At 46.8% G+C, this 26,468-nt stretch overlaps 2 protein-coding genes across 2 annotated transcripts in view; one reads left to right on the top strand and one right to left on the bottom strand.

Annotated features, from left to right (window-relative positions):
- Positions 1-26,468, top strand: part of T265_03241 (hypothetical protein) — a gene marked incomplete at both ends in the record, with an annotated part of 40,813 nt that overhangs the window by 12,974 nt on the left and 1,371 nt on the right. The window contains 4 exons of the mRNA XM_009167674.1: positions 8,910-9,153; positions 14,463-14,652; positions 16,809-16,970; positions 21,228-21,475. Coding sequence (XP_009165938.1) covers positions 8,910-9,153; positions 14,463-14,652; positions 16,809-16,970; positions 21,228-21,475 — 844 coding nt within the window. The remainder of the gene's footprint in view (positions 1-8,909; positions 9,154-14,462; positions 14,653-16,808; positions 16,971-21,227; positions 21,476-26,468) is intronic.
- The window catches only part of T265_03242 (hypothetical protein), a gene marked incomplete at both ends in the record, with an annotated part of 21,493 nt that continues 10,276 nt past the window's right edge, over positions 15,252-26,468 (bottom strand). The window contains 3 exons of the mRNA XM_009167675.1: positions 15,252-15,341; positions 16,658-16,966; positions 24,199-24,610. Coding sequence (XP_009165939.1) covers positions 15,252-15,341; positions 16,658-16,966; positions 24,199-24,610 — 811 coding nt within the window. The remainder of the gene's footprint in view (positions 15,342-16,657; positions 16,967-24,198; positions 24,611-26,468) is intronic.

A 26,468-nucleotide genomic window follows, 5' to 3' on the forward strand; every position in this document is an offset into this window, starting at 1 on the left:
GCTAAATCTACAAACAACACTTATCTTTAGCGTTCGTTTTTCTCCTGAACAAAGCTTTTTACTTACGTTGGCCTCTGGAACGACGGCCTGAAATCGCCTAGGTTAGACCGAGAACGTATTCCAAAGCTTCAATTAATAAGTGAGGTTTTTACACTGTCTATCCGTCAGTCTGGTCTTCCCTCGTGTCTGAATGTAACATTTTAACGTAAGTGCTACGCTCTGTTACATTCGTTTCGGCAGGATCAGTTAGAAAACCCAACGTCACCGTTAGAAAAGTGACTGTGTTTGGGCCGTTCAATCAGCTGATGCTTTCGGGTCAACCGTATGCTACACGCGGGAGGTTGGATCTGTATTCACCCTTAAGACGATCGCATATCCCCTAGGTTCGGTTTAACAATTAGTACATGCGTTTCCTAGTCTGGCCACTGGATCGTGATCTAAACTTGAAATACGGGCATGTCAGACGTGGTTTGAAGCTCGATGTGCCAAAGAGCCCAGGTCTCAAAAGAATCAGTCCCTCAACTCAACTGTGTTTCTACCAGTGACGCTGAAGTTCCCACCTTCCCTGTCCACTTCCTTTTCACTGTGCTCTACGTACATGATCTGATATGGCGCTTTCCACAACCAATAATCCTTTGGTTCCATGGTACCAAATGCATCACTCGATTGCTACTCCACTCTGCATTATTGATCGGCAACGTCTGCTATGCTAAGACGGTACAGCTATCTCCTCTCGCCACGCCTAAGTGATGAGCCTCACCGAGTCACGTGACCTTTTTGTATGAGAAATTGTCAGGTAATGAGAGAACAGTAGGAGGCGTCTTTATCTGCCATTCTGACCGTGTTTCCCACCTGACGATAGTTCGAGAGAACACCAACAAGATCCCCGGAATCGTTCTATCCTGTGAGGAAACTTCTGCAAAGGGAATTTGCCTTTTCTTGGTCATGATTAGTACGAAAATCGACATACGGTAGCACTACTGGGCTGTCCTGCTTCAGCACGAGAAATGGCCCAATCCACGCGTGCAGTGAATTACGAGGGAGGGGGCGAGATGGCTCAGTGTTTAGAGCGCGAATTTACTGACCAGAAGGTCGGTGGTTCGAACTCGATCTCCGCCTCTCGACTTACTCTGTCTAGGCTTCGGCAGTCTGGTAGTATCCCAGCACTCGTGCTTCGTTTGGGTGGCATGGGAGCTAGGCACCGAAAGGGTGTTACGGCTGAACGATTATCATACTTACGAGAGCGAAGACCTTGAGATCGGAGCGACGTGATGGTAAAGGAGCACACAGACAACAAAAGGCCAGTTAGGATCTTGGGGAATACCAGAGTAGACGACCGCTGTATAGGTTCGGAGGGAACAGGAGCAGGCGACCATTTGATTGGGTGTAAGACGGATGGACTGTATTGGCACACAAATGAGGTGAGCTCTGTGAAGCGGTGTGGACATCAGAATAGGTCAGACACAAACGATAGATGATACTGGCTAGGCTCACAAAACTATAGGATGTCATTGCGCAAGAAGTTTGAAACGTTCAACACTGGATCGAGGATCGTTTACTCCTTCATTCGGTCATTTTTCAAACTTTGATCAGTTTTGGTCATTGGAAACGAACTAAATTCGCCAAAACAAATCGAGTACAGACAGGCTGAATTACCGCGGTTGTAGACGTCGGACAAGACAGTTGCATCACCCAAGCATGGACACGTTCGCCTATCTAGACGCGTTAATTTTGGTACATCTAGCGTGTGCTGGTAGAGCAGTGTTTCCGTACTCAGCATGCACATCAAACGCCCGAGGTTCAAGTCAGTACAGCCGAAAAATGGGAACTATTGAGGTGCTCGTGTCCAGTTTTGAACATTCAGTTGATGAAGTTGAAGGAGACTGTCAAAAACAAGAGATTCCGCTGAATTCACTTCCCGTCAAAACCAAATTTTGAATTTCGTGCAATTCGGGTTGAAGTAGACCACAAGGTTGACGGAAACTCCCGGACTGCACCAATATGATGGATGAAGGAGCGGCAGAGCGAAACCTGTCTTCGGCTGTCGGTAATTTTTCAGCGACCTTCTAAGTAGTGTATTGCGTTCGAACGAAGTATTGCCATATTTCGAATATCGTACCAGCTGAAACTTGATGAATAATACCATTGCAAACGAGAGATTTTGTTGGATACAACTGAGTCTCCTGTCTAAACCAAATTCGTACGCAAATTTGAGTATTCGTCCTACACTGAAAGAAATTATTACAATTTCAAAGTTCCAGTCGGATCAGTCCCTTTCTTGTTGCCAGTGAATTTTCTGGATACATCACCAACTTTTGCAAGCCAACTCTTTTGTAGAAACAGAAGACTCACTGGTACTGGCTACTGATGTCAGGACATTCAGTCTCTGAGTCAGTGATTCAGTGAGCTTCAGTTGGGCTTTTTCAAACTTCTTTTGCTGCTGCTGCTGCTGCATTAGTTCTCGTAGCTGATTAAGTTCGATTGGGATCGTATCGTGGATCCCATCCCCGTCGCCAATTGAAATAACGGTATTTTTCTCGGCTTAGTTCTCGGTCTGAACCTCACAAGCTAGCGTTCCCGTTCAAACAACCACCAAAGGTGCACAACTTATGGTTACGCCGAAAGCCAGGTCGAAAACGCATGTCCAGCGCGTCATTCGTAAAGTGTGTGCGGCGGGAACATTCTGGAAATTCTGACGTCCTTTTGACGCGCCATTGGCAAACGGTATCTGTCTTATTCTGGATCGTGATTGGCTGTTGGGTCCAGACTTTCGGGATGGGCATCTGGTCCGTTAAAGCGTAGCAGCGTAGCCGTAGCGTATAACTGCGAGTGGTAAAGCGGTGTCGGTGTGCAGTTCCGCGTAACGCAACCACAACTTTTTCGAGCTTTTGCGGGATTGCTGACCAGACCTGCCAGTGGAATGTTTGTCACCTGTGAATTAAGAAAACGCATCCACTCCTGTTCATTTGTTTGGTGTCCATAGTTGACCGATAAATCAAGTTAATTGTGAAAACAACCCACAAAGTTCCTAGGAAGTACACCTCTTCTATGCAGTTGGAGTTGTTTGGGCAGCGATTTGTTTCCTAGAAATTATTCTCTATGTGAATTCGTGTCTGATAGGTATCACGTTCACATCACTTTCATTTGAGCAGTCCATCTGCTCAGGTCCTGTCAGTTATTTTGGTGAGTGGAGTATCTCCGGGCTCGAATTCCCATCTTTTTAGGACTCGCCGTCCTTGTCCGTTTCGGGGTTTGAACTCCGGACATCTGACGTGCGGGGGAACCTGTTACTACGACTCTATCAGTGCATACCAATTGCATCTGAATATCATTTCTGACCGGGTGAGCTTGTTCACGCTCGAACAATTTTTTTGTTTGCTCGACAAGGATGATGGGAACGTTATTTATACAGATCCGGCAAACACCTACAACTAATCAATAATTGTCCAACGGTTTCCAAGCGTCTATGGGGCTACCAGTCTGGGAAGTTCTGACGGGCAGCATTGTTTCTCTCGGAAGCAAAAATATTCACGAGGTATACCGGCAGTTGGCCTTCGGGACCCTTGCTCAAGCGATTAAACCGACGATTTGCAATACCCCAGCCAAGAAGTCGATATGTTGGTCGGGCACGACTTTTACTTTGCTGGCAAGTCAACTTTCAGGTCTTCTGTGTGCTCCAGTAATGTCAGCCATTGTTTGGATTTCAGCTTCTGAACGTCCGCGATATTAAAATTTTCTATCACCGCGTAACGGAGTGGCGATGCTATCAGACGATGCCTTGCGTTGCATAGCAAAGCTGCTCGACACACGCGAAAAACGAGCCTTGAATAGGAACTGAGCTATTTCTTCAACGTGCCTCCCATGACATTTGGGAAAGCGTGGGGCGCGACTTTGGAGTATTGTTTGTGTAGATTTGGGAGCAGGTCAGGAGGGAGTATTCTTTGGGAGGATTTGAGCACGGATCCGGGCCGACTACGGCAGGCAACTAAGCGAAGTTCAGGCTTCCCGTGTATCAGAAGATCACAGGTAAGCTGTCCAACGTTCCCCACTCCCGCGCGCGCCATTGATACTGTGAACTCCTTCCATTCGCCAGGTGCATTGCAGACCAGATCCGAAGACCTGTTTCGATAAATCGTAATCACATGAACTGTTACTCTGGAGGTGGTGGAGAGGTACTGCGATCAGTTGAGCCAGCAACTGAGGAGTGTCTACATTAAGGCACAGCTTCGCCCCTAAGTTTGAGGGCTTTCATGCACTAATGTACACAGCACAAAACCGTGTAGGTCAATGGTGGGCAGTCACAGTATCGTCGTTAGAGGTGTCGGCGAAAACGTGAACAACTCTGCCTGTTCAGACGTGATCATACAGCTGCCCCCAGCGTGCGCTGGTGGGGCAGCCTCGCATGTCGGAGTTCAAACCCCGACCGGTACGGCCATTGGATGTTTTGTGATGAGCTCTAATAGGAGCAAGGCCCGAGTCTAATGCCTCCCCCTTTCGTTATGGACTCGCCGTAATAAATGTGCCTAGACAGGAGGAAGACTTCAAACGAGAATGATCTTGATGTGAATTTCTAATAATTATTCCTGAATCCAACCGTTAGTAAGGCTCCATTTTATCGGTTCAATTATTCATGAGGGGGTAATTTTCCTGCAGCCTCGCCGGAGTTCAAACCCCGACCGGTACGGCCATTGGATGTTTTGTGATGAGCTCTAATAGGAGCAAGGCCCGAGTCTAATGCCTCCCCCTTTCGTTATGGACTCGCCGTAATAAATGTGCCTAGACAGGAGGAAGACTTCAAACGAGAATGATCTTGATGTGAATTTCTAATAAATATTCCTGAATCCAACCGTTAGTAAGGCTCCATTTTATCGGTTCAATTATTCATGAGGGGGTAATTTTCCTGGTACGTAAAAGAATCACGCCATGATTTGATATCACATATTTTGGGGCGAGATGGCCCAAGTGGGTAGAGCGCGAATTTACTGATCGGAAGGTCCGTGGTTCGAACCCGACCTCTGCCTCTCGACTTCCCCTGTCTAGGCTTGGGTAACCAGGCAGTATCCCAGCCCTCGTGCTTCCTTCGTGCGGCATGGCAGCAAGGCACCGAAAAGGTGCTACAGGTGAATGATTGATTTGAGGTCGTTTGAGTCGGGTTTCATACTCCATTTGGGTACTGTTGGGTACGGAATGATGAAAGTTTTTTGCGTATGAACCATGTTGCGCACGTGACGGAGCCATCTTTATTAATGTCATAGGGTGTCATTTCCCAGTGTTCTATCCGTGAATTCCACCCGTGGAATAAGCCCACTACCCGTATGTGGTGCCCATTTCTCTTTTTCTGATGTCTTCTCTATGCTTCGTGAACAATGCGCCCCAATCATGGTGGGAAATAGAGACAGTTCATCGATCGACGCAAAACAGGTGATTTCATCACCTGAAGATTCTCCAAACTCGGCTTTCCTCACGTGGGTTTACCTTCGACTGACTATCTCGGTGAGATTCTCGATTTCCTACGCAAGTGGAATTNCCCTCCTGCTTTCTTCTGGTGGCATGGTGGTTAGGCACCAAAAAGGGTGCTACAGCGGAACGCACCTGTGAGTTGACCAATAAATCAAGTTAACAGTAAAGACAATCCACAAAGTTCCTAGGGAGTATATCTCTTAAGTGCAGTTGGAGTTGTTGTTTGGACAGCGTTCGTTTCCTAGAAATTGTTCTCTATGTGAATCCGTGTCTGATAGATCTCGCGTTCACATCACTCTCGTTTGAGCAGTCCATCTCCTCAGGTCCTGTTACAGTTATTTTGGTGAGTAGGGCACCTCCTGGCGCGAATTCCCATCTTTTTAGGACTCGCCGTCCTTGTCCGTTTCGGGGTTTGAACTCCGGACATCTGACGTGCGGGGGAGCCTGTTACTACGACTCTATCAGCGCATACCAAATGCATCTGAATATCATTTCTGACCGGTCGAGCCTGTTCACGCTCGAACAGTTTTTTTCGTTTGCCCGACAAGGATGATGGGAACGTTATTTATACAGATCCGTCAAACACCTATAACTAATCAGTAATTGTTCAGCGGTTTCCAAGCGTCTATGGGGCTACCAGTCTGGGAAGTTCTGACGGGCGGGTCAGTCGAGGGCAGTCACTGGGTCGTCGTGAGAGGTGTCGGATGAACGGTTTACATCGCGCAAACGTGAACACCTTGGCCTGTTCAGACGTGATCATACAGCTGCGTCCAGCGTGCGCTGGCGGAGTAGTGGTAACACATTAGCTTCGCATGCCAGATGTCCAGAGTTCAAACCCCGACCGGTACGGCCATTGGATGTGCTGATGAGCTCTACTAGGGGCAAGGCTCGAGTCTAATGCCTCCCTCTTTCGGTATGGACTCGCCGTAATAATTGCGCCTAGACAGGAGGACGACTTCAAACGAGAATGACCTTGATGTGAATTTCTAATAAATATTCCTGAATCCAACCGCTAGCTAGGCTCCATTTTATCGGTTTAATTAGTATTCGGGACTAACTTTACTGGTATGTAAACGAATCACGCCATGATTTGATATTACATTCTCTTGCGAACGAATTTCGCTTGAATGCAGCTGAACCTCGCGTGAATTACATACGATTTGGATTCAAGTAGAACTCAAAAATGGCCGAAACTCCTGGGAGAACCACCCACCATATGAGCCCTAAGCAGAAGAGCAAAACCGGTCTTGGCCTGTCAATTGCAATCCTTTTATCCGAGGGACCGATCATGCAGTTAGATGTTTCATGTTGGTGAGATGGTCCAACTGGTTAGAGCGCGAATTCACTGACCGGAAGTCCGTGGTTCGAACCCGACCTCTACCTCTCGACTTCCCCTATCTCTAGGCTTGGGCAACCTGGCAGTATCCCAGCCCTCGTGCTTCCTTCGCGTGGCATGACAGCTAGGCACCGGAAGGGCGTTTCAGCTGACTGATTATCTTTTTTTTATCATAACGTCGGCCAAATCGGTCCTTCTGCATGCTGGTGGCCATGCAAACGTGGTGTCATCACTTTACCTCAAGACGCCGATATACGCTTGCTCCCTTCATTGAGAAACAGAACCGTGATCATACATAATACGAGGAATGAGTATACAATTTCCCGTTAGTCTCACCGAGAAGCCAACTAAGTTCTACTGTCCAAGGCCGTTTTTATAACGGATGAAAACATCGGTGTACCCGAAGGTGCATGATTTCAGGCTAGACTAATAACACTATGCCAGGAGCACACTAGATTTCTGTGATGCACCGGGGAATGGTGAGCTTTCTTTTTCCGACTGACTTGTTATTTTTTCCTTCGTGGCCAACTTATCAATTCATTGGGCGACTCTAACGAACTTCACTCGAGCGTTTTACGCCTGCCCTTTCGTATGGAGCGAATTTGCTATGCGATTTCTTAGTACAGTCTCATCACGCCGTACCGTGCCAGCTAATAACACGTTGTTGAATCGCTGCAATCCTATCTGCCTTAGTTGACGGCCACTTGCCTGAACAACCCATTGACTGACCTCACAAGCAATGTCATTGAAATTCCATCGTATTCCAGTTTTCTCACGTAGATGACAGCTTCTCAGGGCACAGAAGTTCATGTCATGTTTGTACCACGTTGTGCAAACAGGGAAGATTGCATCCCTAGAACAGAAAATCACCAGCCTAATCAGGATGACTTTAGTGACTACTTGATTTGTATGACTAGCCTGAAAGAGCTTCAGATGAGTGAACTGCAGATAATTGTCTGACATTTTACTGACCATTTTGGGGCGAGATGGCCCAAGTGGGTAGAGCGCGAATTTACTGACTCGAGGGTCCGTGGTTCGAACCTTACCCCTTGCATCTCGACTTCCCCTGTCTAGGTTTGGACAACCTGGCAGTATCCCAGCTCTCCGCTTCCTTTGGGTGGCACGGCAGCTAGGCATTGAAGGGGTGGTACAGTTGAACGATTTATTATTTGATTTTTCACCAGAGTTGCAGGTGCTAACGCGAGTACTTATCATGCATGAGATTGCACTAATCAGGGCGTCCCCGATTCGCATCACCTTGATTCCAGCGGCTTGGCCTTTTGACCCCAGCAGCTTCGGTGCACAAGTCTTTCGAATGGAGGTGACTCTGAGAACCCACACTTAGAGCTGAGCCGCTTTGCGTTCCAAGTGATGATCCTTCTTGAATATCTGAATGTTGCATCGTTTCAAAAAAACCCTCAGAACACAGTCGAGTTGGTATGCGCCATCATGATGCATCCAACGATAGGTCGCTTGAGGGAGATGGACCAAGTAGTTAGAGCGTGAATTTACTGACCCGAAGGTATGTGGTTCGAACCTGATCTCTGCTTCTCGACGTCCCCTGTCTAGACATGGGCAACCTGGCAGTATCCTAGTGCTTCCTTCGTGTGGCATGGCAGCTAGGCACCGAAACGGTGCTACAGGTGAATGATTGATTGATTTGAGGTAACTTTAGTTAGGTTTCATATTTCACTTGGGTACTGCTGGGTACGGAATGATGAAAAAAGTTTCACATAGAATCATGTCACGTACATGACGGAGCTATCTTTACTAATGTCATAGGATGTCATTTCCCAGCGTTCTATCCGTGGATTCCATCCATGGAACAGGCTCACTACCCGTATGTGGTGCCCGTTTCTCGTTTTCTGATGTCTTCTCCATGCTCCGTACGAATACGTGAAAACAAATTGCTTCGTGAACAATGCGCCCCAGTCATGGTGGGAAATAAACGCGGTTCATCGATTGACGCAAAACAGGTGATTTGATCACCTGAAGATTCTCCAAACTCGGTTTTCATCACGTGGGTTTACCTTCGACTGACTATCCCCGTGTGATTCTCGATTTCCTACGCAAGTGGAATTNGGCACACACTTTTTACTTTTCCTATTTTCAGAGTCAACGAAGCAGTAAATCTTGCCAAAAGAATGCTCGGCCACCGAATCTACACCGCACAGACTGGAGAGACTGGCCAAGTTTGCAACACTCTACTTGTGTGTGAACGAAAGTATTCGCGACGAGAGCATTACTTTGCCATCGTTCTGGATCGTGAACAGGGTTGTCCCGTGATGATTGGTTGTGAACAGGGTGGGGTAAATATCGAGGAGGTGGCTCGCGATCAGCCAGAAGCCTTGACCAAAGTGAGCTTCTGTCCTCCTGTCTTGTTTTTTAAATTGTATCCTTGTAATGAACTACTCATATGGTTGCTGAAAATCCGTCGACAGCCACGACCGGTTTCGCCCTTTTTGAGGCTCATAAGGTAGGTCGGAGGTAGCCCTCGAGGTTCCGTCAACCATATGTTCTATTTGAACCCAAAGAAATTAGCGAATATACACTCATTTGCAAACTAATTTGGTTTCTCGAGAAACTCACCTGGAACTCAGCTGAATCTCTCGTTTGTGATGTTCAGCTGGGCTCCAGGTGAGTTCCTCGAAAAACCATATTGGTTTGCAAATGAATGTATATTCGCTAATTTCGTGAAATTTGGTTTCAAGTAGAACCTGATAAGAAGTTCAATATGTTTTCTGATACTTCCTCCTAGAGATATCACTTACATGTTGCATGTTATTAAGCCTTGGGAGATCACTTGACGTCCACGGCTAGAAGGGGGCGAGATGGCCCAAGTGGTTAGAGCGCTGATTTACCTGACCGGATTGTCCGGTCTCTACATCTCGACTTCTCTTATCTAGGCTGGCAGTATCCCAGCCCTCGTGCTTCCTTCGGGTGGCATGGCAGGTCATCATCATCATCACTGTCAGTTGTAATAACCGAGTACTCGTCGTACACTGGTTGTAGCTGCCGCAGTTTCGTTCACCGATGATTTGGAAGGAGGGGTAGGTAGCTGCGCATTGCAGGCGGGAGCTGATAAATTGGTGCCTAAATACAGCACTGTCAGCGGGCTGTCAAGTGGAGGATTGGGAAGGGAGTTATGAATGGTAGGTGGGCACCGAAAGGGTGTTGCAGCTGAATGATCGCTATTATTTTTTATTACTTTTACGATAAGAAAGTATTGTTTGACGTCCTGATCTACATACCTACAGACGGAAGCTTTCCGGCTCTCATAACAGATTGAACACTTCATTCGTGGCGACAAGTGTGAGGTTTTCATGTTCCGTTATTGATTAACCTGACTTGCATTCTTATCGTGGGTTTGTTGAAAAAGGATCGAATTTTAATGCTTTCTGTGAAACTGGCCAGGGGAAGAACCATGTAGAATGGAACATCGTCTTAATATTGTATTGGGGACCCAGCTTCACTGATGGAAAGAAACCTAATTTGAAAATTAGCCATTCTCTTCACACTACCGTCAGTGTATAAGTGGCTCAGTGGTTTGAGCACAAATTTACTAACCTCAAGGTCCGCGGTTCGAACCCAATCTCTACCTATCGACTTCCCCTGTCTAGGCTTGGGCAACCTGGCAGTATCCCAGCCCTCGTGCTTCCTTCGGGTGGCATTGCAGCTAGGCACCGAAGGGGTGCTACAGCTGGACAATTGAAGTGGCTCAGAGGAGAATTAATGTCTGTTTCAGAAGACACTGAGCGACAGAGTTTGAAACGTTGGATCGTATTTGATTTTGCTACGCCAATGGGAAATAATGCCGCTGGGAATCGAAGATAAGCGAACGGTCGTAACAGTTGGCCGCCGATTACTCCAAGACCCTGGTGCGAGCATTGAACTGACGGTATTGAGATAAGTTGGGTGGCTCATGGAAAAAAACGGTTAGCACCTAATTGGGCGTTAGTCAGGATCATTGGCCTTTTTGGTTTGGCAGCTGACCACAGAGTTATTCCCTGTTATCTACGTACCAAGTGGAAGCATGCGTACGAAGGTCAGACTACGGTGTAACATCATTACATGGAAGGCTTTGCCAGAAAACCCAGTCACGTTGGAAACTGGCGTCACTCCGGAGGGGGACCGCGCGTGATTAGAATAGCAATGAACATCCTACCGATTCGAAAGTCGTCGGCTTGCTCACAACAGAGCTTCTGAATGCGTCCGAATGGATCCGGCACATATCGTGGTAGGTCATGGTTCAGATTGCTTCGCAACCCGCCTAGCACTCGTGCTTTGCAGCAGTGCGCGCATTCCTTCCGATAGATATCTGATACCAGTGTTTTAAACTCTGATCCACCGGTGCTTGTCGACTTAAGCCATGGTTTAGAGACACCAGTGATCGAAGACTTGAATACACCTCAGATCTCCTGCTTCAATTACAGATCTCCGCAAGAACTTAGATAATTCAGGCAAAAAATAAAACTCACCTAATAAGGGAGACTCTCATCTGAGTAGTCATCACTCGAGGAGCCAGTCAGTCACGTGACCACATGGTGTGGTTTCCACTGTTGAAGGATGAGTGGCGCTATTTCCTCTCTAAGTGAGTGCTAATCACACTGCTGTTCAGTTGTTCGACCTACTAATCGGCAGCTCGCGGGTTCGAGTCTCTCTGGAGTTTCGTGAGATGCGCACTGCTCATGATTCTCAATAAGGATGAAACAGCTATACAGTGCTTCGGCCTTTCTGCGTAGACTGGTTTCCATCACGGGTCAAAATATCGATTAAGAAATTACCATCATACCACCACTGAAAGGAAGACGGTCTTCGCTACGGAGTTATTTATTCGGAAATGCCAACTGACCGGTTACAGACCATTGAACAGGGAAGCAAAACTCTAATCTGAATCTTAGTTACAAAAACTGGACACCGATCTTCTCCCGAACGCGTCTTATTGAACTTTCCTGACTCCACTCATTCGTCGGTCAAATCCAAGCAAATGTTACAAAGTGGTTCCACGAATTCCGCAACAGATCTTCTTTTTCAATAGACGCAAAACGAAGTTCTACGAACAACACATACTCGCGTGCCTCCCCATCAGTAGTATCATCGTTACACCACGAACATCAAATGTTGTCGTAAGGCCTGATACAAGTAAACCATACTGCTCGTCCAAGCTGGATTGTGGATGTTCAAACTCCCATCTTGACGAGTGTAATTTTCAGTCGCCCCGAGGGTTTGTAAATATCGAATTACTAGTGATTCTGGACTATAGTGGAACAGCTTTTCTCAGCCGCCTAGCACTCGTGCTTTGCAGCAGTGCGCGCATTCCTTCCGATAGATATCTGATACCAGTGTTTTAAACTCTGATCCACCGGTGCTTGTCGACTTAAGCCATGGTTTAGAGACACCAGTGATCGAAGACTTGAATACACCTCAGATCTCCTGCTTCAATTACAGATCTCCGCAAGAACTTAGATAATTCAGACAAAAAATAAAACTCACCTAATAAGGGAGACTCTCATCTGAGAAGTCAGCACTCGAGGAGCCAGTCAGTCACGTGGCCACATGGTGTGGTTTCTACTGTTGAAGGATGAGTGGCGCTATTTCCTCTCTAAGTGAGTGCTAATCACACTGCTGTTCAGTTGTTCGACCTACTAATCGGCAGCTCGCGGGTTCGAGTCTCTCTGGAGTTTCGTGAGATGCGCACTGCTCATGATTCTCAATAAGGATGAAACAGCTATACAGTGCTTCGGCCTTTCTGCGTAGACTGGTTTCCATCACGGGTCAAAATATCGATTAAGAAATTACCATCATACTACCACTGAAAGGAAGACGGTCTTCGCTACGGAGTTATTTATTCGGAAATGCCAACTGACCGGTTACAGACCATTGAACAGGGAAGCAAAACTCTAATCTGCATCTTAGTTACAAAAACTGGACACCGATCTTCTCCCGAACGCGTCTTATTGAACTTTCCTGACTCCACTCATTCGTCGGTCAAATCCAAGCAAATGTTACAAAGTGGTTCCACGAATTCCGCAACAGATCTTCTTTTTCAATAGACGCAAAACGAAGTTCTACGAACAACACATACTCGCGTGCCTCCCCATCAGTAGTATCATCGTTACACCACGAACATCAAATGTTGTCGTAAGGCCTGATACAAGTAAACCATACTGCTCGTCCAAGCTGGATTGTGGATGTTCAAACCCCCATCTTGACGAGTGTAATTTTCAGTCGCCCCGAGGGTTTGTAAATATCGAATTACTAGTGATTCTGGACTATAGTGGAACAGCTTTTCTCAGCTATTCAGCACAATCATCATTGTCAGCTGTAATAACCGCACACTTGTCATACAGTGGTCGTACCTGCCACAGTTTTGTTCACCGGTGATTCGGGGAGGTGGGGTAAGTAGCTGCGCATTGCAGGCGGGAGCTGATAAATTCGTGTGTAAATACAGCACTGTAGATGAACTGCTAAGTGGGAGATTGGGAAGGGAGCTATGCACTGAAGGCAATAGCTTGGATGCAAGAGCGCCATTGAAGGCGCGACTGGGCCATGTCTGACAATGTCTCTAGCCATTGATGTGGCCCGTCTCGGGGTCCCCATCCAGGAAGACGGCAGTGACCAGCGCAGCTGAGTTTGCTGGTAATGGCTTTCACACTTCGCTGCCAAGTCATTGTTTGATCGCCTCTGGCTCGTTTTCACGTGGTTGTGTTGAAAGATCCCTTCGAGGAAGTCGGTCGACTGGCATACGCAGCACGTGGCCAAGCCAGCGCAACCTATGCAGTGTCATCGGTTCATCTATCGAGGGCGACGAACTTCAGAATTGCTGATCCGGTATTTCCACAAGAACCCAATGTGTTATAGAAGCTCCGCGGTCTTGCTATCCACAAAAATAGTCTTCAGTGGTTTCCCTTTTGCTAGGAAGAGTCCTGGTGGTTTCTGGAACCAGAAAATGTTCTTTCTTTTTCTGTGCATGTATCCTGGAAGGCCGATTCTAATGAAAGCGATCTCACGCAGACGGTATTTCTCTTTAGAATAGATACTACAGCCGATCAATGACATCCAGAAGCTACAGATTTCCCCAGACGGTGAACTGGAAAAGAATTCACCGAGGTTGGTAACACTGTGTTACTAGACAAGTGATATTTTTAATTCAGTGTCTATAGGGCTTCATTTGGAGGACCAGGTCTGTCGCACTGTACGGAGACCAGCCGTCCCTAATAACCGAACACCTCATCATTTGGACGGTGTGTCACGTAGAAGACACGGCGCAAACGAAGGCATGCCCTGATTGGTCAGAATGCCAGCCAATCCGAGTCAAGCACCCTTGGCTCGACGCTTCTCGCCACCCTCACGGAGAATCTGGCACGACCTTGTGGAACACTCTGTGACTACCCTATAAATACAGTTGTACTAATTTTCCTTGGTCTCCATAAAGGGTTGTGTAGAGCTACCGTTATTTTCCCGCATACCGCTCGTTTTCTAAAACAATTTTATCGGGCAGTTGATCGGTTCTACAGTAGTGGGACGGCGAAACGAACGTAGTTATCTTGATTCCATTGGATACTTTGACATTCCTCTCCATTTGTGAACCATCTTAATGTTCTGTTTGTTTGCCCTCCGGATCCTATTACTCGTTTGCACACTCCGCTTCTCGCTCCCACAACAGATTCCAGTTGATATCACCAAAGGTTTGCCCCCTGAAGATGCTTTGCGTATCGCCAAGAGCTTGAATTTCACCACAGATACCCTAGTTGAGAAAGCCGCGGTCTATATAGAACGGTTGTACAATCTTTTTGTCTCCACGGACTGTACACTGCTCGAGATCAACCCGATTGCCCAGGATATCCACGATGAAAGTACGTGGTCATTCTTTTGCTTTCTGTTTTTGGGTTCATCTCTGTGTTTACTCGCATAAGCGCTAGACATGAATTCTCACCAGCATGTTTTCATACGCTGTGGTCTCTGTCGAAGGGTGGGGGGAGTGCAAAACTTGGTTTACACTACGGACTCAACTGAGTTTGAGCTGAATCTCTCGTTCGTAATGGCCTTCTTCAACTGATTGTGTTGTACAAAAGCCGTTTCATGTTTCAGCTAGTATGATATTCCCGTTTTCCGTTTGGAACATCATCGTACATCAGAGGTTGTTGCCCCCGTGAAAGTAAGCTGGTATTCAGAAACAGTATTATTTATGAACAATTTCATTCGTTTGGGATCCTGTTAGGCGGAATTCCTTACAAACGCCGCTTGGTTGCTCGCAGTTAGGCGTTGCTATGGCCGAGTTTCATATCCCGCACAATATTGACCAGAAGTCCGGGCCGTTTGCCTGTCCGGCATCAAGGCGAGCTCTGATTGGTCGAAAACGTGGATCCGACAGCCAATCACGACCCAGATTTCATCGAATACCAATGTCGCATCCAGAAGGCGTCGGAATTTTCAGAATACCGCGGCAAACACTTTACATACGACCTGGTTTTAGGCGTTGTGCATCTTTGGTGATTGTTTTTGACGGGAACGCCAACTTGACAGGTTCAGACCGAGAACTAAGCTGAGGATAATACCGTTATCACAAGACCAAAGGCTCCAAACGGTCATACTATTGTTGGTAGCGTGAGGAGACTTGGGAACTTCAATTCTGGGGGGTTTCATCCTGCTGNGAGAGGCACTGAACAGCTGTTTCACCCTTGTTAGAAATCCTCAGCAGTGAGCGTCTAATGAAACTATGGTGGGAGGATTCGAACCTGGGACCTCCCGGCTAGTGGTTTGAACAACTGATCATTAGACCACGAGGGACTGATCAATATTGTGCGTTAAGACAGGATAGATCGCAATGTTGATGATTCCCAATAGGGATGAAACAGCTTTACAGTGCTTGTGGGCTTTTCGGCATAGATCGCCTTCACTGACAGGACCAAATCTCAGTTGGGAATCCGTTTTAGTGGGGGGGGGTATTAACAGTTTGAGACGTTTAGAATGTGTCCGAGAACGAGTTAGAACAGAGTCCAGGTTTTCGAGGATAAGCAACGTTTTACTTGTCTAAGAACAAGCGTACATGAGCTGAAATATACACACAAAGGTTCAGTACGAGTATATATGGTAAGTATAGGAATAAGCACACAAAAATCATGACACAGTTAGACCAGCTTTCCAAGCACAACCAGCCGCCAAGATGGTACGATGGTTAGAGCGCGAACTTACTGACATGAAGGTGACCTGTGCCTCTCGACTTTCCCTGTCTAGGCTTGGGTAACCTGGCCAGCATCCCAGTCCTCGTGCTTCCTTCTGGTGGCACGGCATTTAGGCACTGAATGGGTGCTACAGCTGAACAATTTGTTTAGTCTGTCGACCATGCTTCGTGCACCAGCAAAATGTAGTGTTTTCACGCTGAGTCTTTTCATCAACTAACGCATTCTGTCGTCACAAACGCGTTGCCCTCATTGTGATAGTTGGAGATGGCCATCGTGCTTCGGCACATGCTTTTTAGCCGACACGCTGAACTGTACTGCTGGGTATTGACAATGAGCTCGAGATAGCTCAGCGGATAAGAAGCGAGCTCATCAACCGGAAGGCCCATGGTTCGAACCCAATCTCCGCACCTCAACTACTCCTGTTTAGGCTTGGGCAACCTGATAGGACCGCAGATCTCGTGCTGCCCTCGGGTGGCGTGATACCTGTGCACCGAAAAGATGTTTCGCTTCGTGCACAGCATCGGAATTATCGTTAACGTTGAGGGATTAGTTAGTACGGATGCAGTCGGTCAGCTTCTGATCCGATTACGGTTAATTTAAGCAGTGACCGCAATGTTCGAGGAACTAGAATGCCATACAGTCGGAAGGCCGCAGAGAACTCACAGTCGAAACTTACTCTGTAATGGTGTGTTTTATTCTCCACTGCTTCGGCATAGTCGTTTTGTTCAGTATCCTTAGTGTTTATTAATACATCGGTTTGTCTCCTCTGTCCATCACTCCCCCCTCTCTCCTTTACGCATTGCCTCTTTGCCTCCTCTGTGGAACAGTCTTGTGCATGGATTGCAAAATGAACTTTGACGATAACGCTGCCTTTCGACAAAAGGAGATCTTCGATCAACGCGACTGGACCCAGGAAGACGAGCGGGATGTCCGGGCTGCACAAGCCAACCTCAACTACATCGGTTTGGATGGAACTATTGGATGTCTGGGTAGGTAGATAGGCTTGATTTTGTTTGGTTGTTTGCCCCGACTCCTGTTGTTTACTCACCAGGCGAGATGGCTCGGTGGTTGGAGCGCGACGTTACCGACCGGAAGGTCCGTGGTTCGAAACTGACCTCTGCCCCGTCTAGGCTAGGGTAACCTTGCAGTATCGCAGCCCCCGGGTGGCATGGCAGTTAGGCACCGAAAGGGCGCTACAGGTGAACGGTACCAGCGTATTAACTGTTGACACATTCACTACTTATGTTATGGATACCTCCGCTCCTAATTGATTGGGCTATTTTCGGCACGAAAACGGACGTACACGTCAATGAAATGGTGTCCGAAAGAGACGCCTCTTGTTGCCAGTCCGCCCAGTGGTGTCATATCGATGTCTTCGGTCCTTCTCTTCTCAAAGCTTTGAAATAGTAATAATACCTTATCTTAGTAAACCTCCCTCGAGGCTCGAACTTGCTGATCAGAAGTTCTTGTTCCGAACCCATCCTTTGCATCTCGACTGTCCCTGTCTAGCCTTGAGCAATGTGACAGCACCTCGGCCCTCATATCCCGATGGGGTGTCACAGCTGAACGCTACTAATTATAGTCCAGTTTTCACACCTCCCGGAACTCAGTCCAGGAATCGTCGACTTTTCCACGCTTTCGCACGTGGCTTGCTAACATCCCCCAGAGGTTCTCAACGGTGTGGAGATTCGGTCACTCCGTAATCTTGTTTTAATGAAATGCAGATCAGCTTTTCGCCTTAGCTCGAACTGTGTACAGCTGCGTCAGTTTGTTAACTGTCAGGCAAGAGGTTTTAGTTTGCTTCCACAGGCTGATGGGTCAACTGTAAGCAGCACAAGACCTCTGTCATTAGTCATCCGATTGGTACTGACTCTTCCACCACAGATATGCGCCCAAGGTGCGCCATGTTAAATCTGAAACCTGTCGAGCTGTCTTCAGTCTTTCGTTTACTCAGCAATCAGAATTGGTTTGGCCACGAGCACCCTGCTTACCGTTCTGGAAAATTTGCCGACATCAAACGCTGCGTTAAGCTCCATATTTTGATTTGAAACAAGGTGAATATTCAGCCGTTTACCCTACCTCGAAATAATTGCAGCAGCTGCTCTTCACTGTTCTGGAAATGATGTTATAAATCCTTCCAGTATCGTGCATACTAGGGCTTCTCTGTGTCAGACAGCTGATTTCCTCGGAGTATACCAAAAGTTCGTTGATCGGAGTGATTCTGAGACCTTTTTAGGTCAGGAAAATGAGAAAATGTTAGTCCAAGTAATCCGTTACTAGTCCTGTTCAGCCTTGATTTTGTCACCATCCGGGGAGCTCGGAATAGATCAGTGGTGAATGCATGAAACTACCCATCGGAACTTTGGCGCTTCCATCCTCTAGACTTGGGCAGTCCCACATTATTTCAGTCCGTGTGCCGCGTATGATTTGCACGGCACCGAAAGACGTCACGACTGATCATCCTCAGAAACTGCTACGTCACTGGAGACACATGTTTCACTACCACAAAGTTTATCTGATTATATTTAATTACTTGGAATGAAAAGTAACGAGTGGATGAGAAGGAAGGGCCCATTGCAAGCATTCTGAGGTGCCCACAACTTCAAACGCTCATCCACACAACCTGCAAAGAAACTGACAGTACGATTAGCCACCAACTGTCTCCACGGCGATCTTCTCCTTGAAGGCAGACCTAAACTCTTCACAATGTCTTTCACACCCTTATGTCCAGGTACCCATCCACATCTCAGTTTACACCATTCTGAAGGAGGCACGGTGGACGTCACTTGTCTCAGCAGAATCTGTTTCGCCGTGCGTCACACATGGCCGAGCCACCGCAACCGATGGTGCTGGATGTTTTCTGCGACTGTGAAGTACCTGCTGCACAACCAAGTTCACGTCTCGTATGTCATGACGGATGAACGTTCGAGGTGTGGAAGGACATTATGTACTTTAGGTCCCAGTAGCAAGCAGTTAAACCTCTGTTCACAAACTTCTCGCTAAAGCATCCCGAGAATCGAAACTTTGCACGTCCATTCCGGCGTAAAAGATGCAAACGCGGGTGTAGTTGGTGATCATTCACGGATGCACCATTGCAGCGGCGTCTTAAGAAGCCTGTCCAATTCATCCTTGAATTACTTGGTCGAAGTGAATAGCGGTGCTTAACTGTCTACCCCTACCTCCCCAGATCATCGACGAATGAAACTGTGGCAACTCTAATAACTGTTTTAGAGATGATGGCGATTACGCAATCGTTTGGTTGATGTAGCTTTGACCTGGCAGAGGGAAGTGAATTCGAGTTCGAAAGGTCGGCGCAACTCCCTCCTGAAGTCTACGTGATCCCCATTGTGCCCGGTTGGATACGCTGCTGTATAAGGCTACTAATCGATGCCAGTCGTGCGCAAGCCGAGTCAAGGTGGTTGACCCAACAGAGGGGGTATGAAAGAAATTCCCAAAAGTCTGGTTGGTGCGACTCACTTTCTGGGGTCCGCGTGATCCCTACTTGCCTGATTGGAGACGCCGTATAATATGGCTACTAATCGGTGATTGGCTACTCCACACGGAAACTAGTTACGAGTGGCGTTGTTTGGGTCTCTAAGCTTGAGTAACTGCACGCTTCGTGGTAGCAACCACTCGGGATACACAACTATCTTAGCACTAGTTCACCCACAGACTGACAGAAGGTTCAAACGAAGTTGAAGAGGAACCATCAAATGAACCGAACCAGAAGAACTATACCCTAGGCTGGACCCAAACACATGTAGGTTTCCCCACCGACCCAACACTTGTTCAACCACTCTAACACACTAAAATCCCTCGGCCGACACCCAACAGAGATTTAGCTTGACTTAGCTGATTGGTTCTCCTTCCGCCTTAAATCTCGACCAACCTCGGAACCTAGTCACTTGGCCTGACGAAGCTTTTGTGTCAAAAGCGAAACGTTGCCCAGCAATAAATCTACCGATTGTCACCAAACTTTTTCGATAACGAAGATTCGGGATACTGTTTAAGTTGAATCATTCTTCAAGAGGTAATTGCTTTGAAATGGAGTCGTGTCAACCAGATTTTCGGGATCAGTGGAGAATTCTCTTCTAAGTTCCCTCGCGCCACTCAGTACGATCTTAATTTACAATCCAATCTGAAAAATTAGAAAATTTACGTGGGTTATGACAACCGAAGCCATTCTAGATTCCGAAAAGTTGACAATCAGTTAATTCTAATATTCCATATGAATAAAGAATTGCGAAGCAAGCATCAAGCCCAAGATCTTCTACGCAACCAACAGCCAGTTTTCTTCCCTTTTGGAGAAACTTGCTAAACAGTCGGCGAACTTATTGTTGGACAACGCTTCGATTATGGCACAAATGCATTGGTCGAGATTTTGGACAAACAGAGGACCAATCAACGAGGTTTCTTTTAGTAGTTGTAGATGGTTGTAGGATTTTTAGACTGTCTTCACATTCCTCCCGTTCGGTCAGTTCTCCTCGTGCTCTGGTGCAGTTATTCCTTTTGAATGAGTCTGGATGATTACGTTGAGATGCAGACGTTGGGTAACTACCTCTGTAACGGTGATACTACTGATGGGGGTATGTGAGTAGTATGTTTTCTCCTAAATCCTCTTTGCATCTCTTGGAAAGTGGGATCTATTACGGAATTTATGGAGTCGCTTTGTAGCACTTGCTTGGATTTGAGCAAAAGTCAATGAATATCCAGGAAAGTTCAGGAAGACGCGTTCAAAGAGAAGATGAATATTCAGTTTTTGTAAACAAGATGCACATGAGAGTTTTGCTTCCCTGTCCACTAGTCTGTAACTGTTCAGTTGGTGTTTTCTAATAAACAACCCTGCAGCGAAGCCCTTCTTCATTACACCTATAGCACCTTTTTGGTGCCTGGCTACCATGCCACCCGAAGGCCTACTGTGCTGCAAAGTTACTCAAGCGTGCACAGAAGCAATTCTAACTAAACTACGGACTTTGATTTGAGTAGTTCGTACCTGTTCACAGTGGCTAGATGAGTACAAGAACTGTACAGTCGCCCACGGCCAACAGAACAGGTCATATTCGCAACAGCAAGCATTGAGCTCCCATTCTGGAGCTGCCGAGCTTCCCACGTGGTCCTCTAGGAGCGTTTTCACTGCAACCTTACAGATGCTTCTTCTTCAATCATGTCCTGCAGTTTTCTCGGTGCATCTGAGGATGTGCGTTTGTCTGCCTAGTTTCGTTTATCTCTTTTCGCTCCTTTTACAGTCAATGGGGCCGGTTTGGCTATGGCCACGATGGATTTGATCCAACTTCATGGGGGCAGCCCAGCCAATTTCTTGGACGTCGGTGGAGGAGCGAGCGCCAGTCAAGTCACAGAGGCCTTCCGGCTGATCACCTCCGACCCAAAAGTGCATGCCATCTTGGTGAACATCTTCGGCGGAATTATGCGGTGCGACGTTATCGCTCAGGGCATTGTGGCAGCAGCTACTGAGCTCAACATCAAAGTTCCAATTGTGGTTCGACTACAAGGCAAGTGATTGTTGTCACTTTCACAGGTCACATGACTGAATGACCTCGCTTTGGGACACAATACGCATGAGAGATGGTACATCGCATCCGTTCACGTGATATCACTTTCATCATCGGATTTGAAACATATGATTGTTTGACTGAGTTTCTTTCCGGTTTCGATTTTATTTCCTGCTTCGCCTTCACACTGCTGCACATAACCATCAATGAATTTTCAACTTTTTCAATGTTACATACGCAGTAAGGTGACGATCGCCGATACGGTTACCATTTTTCTGGCCGGGCGAGGTTGTCGGATCGTGAACCCACAGATACTGAAATAAAGCTTCATTAGCGAATATACATCCATTTGCAAACCAATATGGTTTTTCGAGGAACTCACCTGGAGCCCAGCTGAACATCACAAACGAGAGATTCAGCTGAGTTCCAGGTGAGTTTCTCGAGAAACCAAATTAGTTTGCAAATGAGTGTATATTCGCTAATTTCATGCAATTTGGTTTCAAGTAGAACATAAGGTTGACAGAAACCCGGTGACTGCGTCTACCTGATGAGCCCCAAGAAGGGCGAAACCGGTCGTGGGCTGTCGATGGATTTTCAGCAACCTTGTGAGTAGTACATAACGGAAGCTTCATTACAACTTCTATTGCAAGCCCAGGGTGGGGGGGAGCGCTCAAGTCGAACGATATCTTTCCAACGTCAACGATGGTCTGCTATACTGGCTGTCTGGATGGCAAAAATAGTTTAAATAAGGGAAAAGTTGGGGTAGCTTTCGTCATTCATCTGTTTTGTGTGTGTGTGTGTGTGTGTGTGTGTGTGTGTGGACAGGCCTTGTTTCACAGAATTTGGCTCCAGTTTTTCTCTCCTCGAGTCTCCGAAGGTTGTTGGTTCACATTTCGCACGGCGAAGTTCTAAAACCTGATTCTTTGTTATTCCGGACAACTGCTTTCTGCAATGGACAATGTCTCCCCTTTCGAGCAAATCCTATTCCATTCCTGTACCCATAGTGACAACGAGGTAGCGATAATTTCAAGGAGACCAAGCGCGTAGTTCTTTTATTGATTTTTCTTTCTGGTCGGGATGGCTAGGTTACCTGCAGTTCGGTTTTAGGAAACCAGACTTGACGTCCCTTAAATTCTCCCCAATCAATCGTTTTCTTTAATATCGTGGAAGCTGAATTCTTCGGTCAGGACCCAACTTGGCATTGATAATGGCCGTTTTTCATTGTGATCTGGTCGTCATGGCAATCTTTCCAAAACATTCAATTCTGTCAAAACCACCGTTCGATTTCCCACCTGCATGGATGCACATCTCCAATTGGGTTGAACTCAAATGCAGGACCGGATTATAGCCCAACCATTTTCAAGTTGGAGACACCCTAAAGTCGTTCTGTGACTTGGTAACTACTCGTGGAATATCTTGACAGACGTTGGCAGTCGCCACCTCTTGTGGGGGTGGGGTGGGGGAGACGCTAGGACTAGACATTCTCATTGTTACCGACATGCATAGACACGATCCTTTATGAAAGATTGTCACATTTCGTTTCACACCTGTTTCAATTCGTGTGGGGGGGGGGTGGGGGAGACGCTAGGACTAGACATTCTCATTGTTACCGACATGCATAGACACGATCCTTTATGAAAGATTGTCACATTTCGTTTCACACCTGTTTCAATTCGTACTCTGTATTCATGGTCAACCAGCCGGATCCACTATCGCTTCTAATGCATTGTCAACCACTTTCCATCCCCCGGTTGTCCCAGTGGAAGAGACTGCAGCAGTTGGGATTAAACCCGCCTTGATGTGTCGTTCATCGCTGTCAAACTGAACCGAGCATTAGACCAAAAAGCCAATTTCATATCACAGCATTCATTGGTGGCTTGACGCTGGGTGAAGCCACACAATCGTTCTTACCGACTGTGTTTTCAATGCCCAACTCAGAGTGGCGTAAACAGACTTGGCAGAGGAGTATGAAGGAGATCACGAAACGCTTGGATGCTGTCGGTGCTACTCGCCTTCCAGGATGAGGACCGCGTGATCCTCACTGTGCCTGGTTGGAGACACTACAAGATATGGCTGCCAACCGATGTCAGTGGCGTTCTTGTTGTCAGTTTCTGTCCAGATTGCCTGAATGAATGTCTGGAGGTGTAGGCACCTCGGAATGATTGTGTTAAGCTAGCACTAAGTCCCTCCCCCATCCACCTTTATTCTTTTCTTTACAATAAGGCTTTCAAATAAATCATGGTTGTACGGCAGTGAAGCATCGGTGTTGAACACTGATGTCATGCTGTCGGTGATGATGATTATGATATGCAGATAAATAGGCTGATGCGTAGCCAAACTTTCCTTTGTAGTTTTGCCGACAGTTATCCTAGTAACCAGAAACCCTTCCCAATTTCCAAACATGTTGCCTTACTGTGACTTCAACCATTTCAGGCGAATGCATGGACCAGGAACACCGAACGCAGTCGATCATTTTCACACTGGCATGAACCAATCATTAAGGTTCGAAGGCTTCTCTTTCGATGACGGCATGATTGGTCTAGGGACACATTACCACACATAACACAGTTTGCTGGGGAGACCATATAATCTTGCTCTCACCCAATCACAATAAGGCATTCCGCATAGTTGTTCAGTTGTAGCCTAGCTATCATTCAACTCGACAGAAGCCAGGTTGTTCAAGCCTAAACAAGCGCGAACCACGGACCTCTCGGACAGTAGTTTCACGTGTTAACCACGGGTCCATCTTGAGCTCTCTGTCTCGCTGCATAATCATATTCGTCCTCACGATGTTCCTTATCGGTCCCTTGCTTTTGCAAACTTTTCTCCTCACAGGCACTCGTGTTGAAGATGCGAAAGCCATTATTGGTAGTAGCGAGATGAAAATCCTTGGATGCGACAACTTGGACGAGGCCGCTCGAATGGTACGTTTTCGGTGGCCACGATGTTGTAGCTCTTTCACCGTATCATGCAAGAACACCCACTTTGCCCAGATCATGTCACCGAGAAATGGCTGACCTTGTGCTGAGTGAACCGTTACCGGAGTAGCGGCACAATGTCGCCTGCTGTCGGGACACGACCGCAACAGGATGAACCTGTGTTGTCGTTTCTCAGACGGGCTATCGCAGTTTGAATATAGATAGAATTCTATGAATATTAGTGTCATACGTTGAGTTCCCAGTCTCTCTTTTGATCAGATTGAACGTGAATCATAATCGTTTTCCCCCTCTGCTTTCTGCCTAAAAATGAGACAGTGATTGGGCTACATCCTGCAGTTCGCCATTTAACTCCGTGAAAGTTAAAGTCCTGCGAGTGGTCTACTATATTCCGTAATTTCGTTATTTGATGTCAGAGCAGGCCAAGCGATCGCGGATAATTCCTTGTGCTGTCTAGCATAAGTGCCAAGTTTTGTCATCATCATCATCTTCATCATGATCAGCTGGTACTGATAAGGATGTTGATGTTTCCAGGGCATCAGCTATAGACAGTCGCCTTGGAGTCAGCTTTGACCACATTTTAGGACCTAACTCGGCTAACCGGCAAGCTGACACACCATAGCTACTTTTTTATACAAACTTTATTCAAACTATGTGTTACTCGTCATTATGCACAAGGCGGATGGACGTCTGCTGCCTGTTTTTACCGCCCCCCCTCTAAGTTTGTGAGAGATCACCGACTGCCGTTCCGATCAGAAGCCCGAATTTTACGAGCTTCTGTCCAACTCGGCACCGACGTCCTGCGTTCCTCACATTAGCTAGACAAGTTGGCGCACAGGATGCATTCACCCAGAATCACTGCAGTCAAACAACAACTGCCTTGAATGCTTCGTCAAAAACATCGTTTCGAGTGTATGTGAACACACTTCCGCATGTATGGCGCATCACATTGGTATTCGAAGACGTAAACACAGGCTATGCTTCGTGGCATCGAGGAAAACATCGTGTCTGTCCCATACGTATTGGTCGAATGGCTATTGATCTCTTGACCGATTTCGGGAAGCGTTTTACCACCAATCGAAGAAACGTCATCAGTTTGTTGTCCACTGATTATCTCGGTCTGATCTCCGCATGTTTACCATTTCACTTACCATGGCCTCAGATCTGACCGGAGGATTGAAGCGCTGGCAAAAATGCACGTGCCGAAAAACGTTGCACACTCAACGCCTGTCGAGTCCAGTATCAAATACCTAATCTCAAGACCTCCAATTGACACGAACCACTGTTGCATTCCATCAGTCTTCCCAGGTCATTGCACGAAGCAGACCACCTAGTGGACTGAAATTCTTTCAGTTGATTCTTTCGTTGATTGGTTCAGCTCTCTTAGACTTACGTGGATGATGTTAAATCTGTGTCGATTTGGTATCGTTTCACACATTTTCCGGCCGAAAAGTTTGTAAGGAATGAACTAATCTCGCAAGTTTACCCTTGTGAAATGGATCCGGGGGGTCTGAGCGGTTTAAAAATATTTATGTCGTTCGACTTCTACGTACAATGTCACACTATTCTGAAGAACAGTTAGATTGTTTCACAATGGACCCAGGAGGAAGCAAATTGTTGGTGTTTATCAATGCCTCAGGGGAAATGTGGTTTTGATAATTCCACATTTTTTTTCGCAATTAAAACACGTTGGTCTAGCAAACTGCTGAAGAAAGAAATCCTTGGGACGTTTCCAGTGCTTCTAAATGTGAATCAGTAATTCACAGGATGAATCCTGTAGTTTTTTAGTCAGTAGATTTTTTACGAATGAATCGCATCAGCTTTGGCTTGTTGTAGTAACGGTATTTTCCTCAGCTTAGTTCTCGGTCTGAGCCTCCCAAGCTAGCGTTCACGTCAAAACGAACACCAAAGGTGCACAACGTATATTAACGCCCGAAACGAAGTCAGGAACACTTGTACAGTGCTTTATATATATAGCGTAGGCGGCAGTAACTTTCTACAAATTCTGACGCGTTCTGAATGCGTCATTGGCAACCAGCAT

This window comes from Opisthorchis viverrini (assembly GCF_000715545.1).
Source record: "Opisthorchis viverrini unplaced genomic scaffold opera_v5_45, whole genome shotgun sequence".
Classification (NCBI taxonomy): domain Eukaryota; kingdom Metazoa; phylum Platyhelminthes; class Trematoda; order Opisthorchiida; family Opisthorchiidae; genus Opisthorchis; species Opisthorchis viverrini.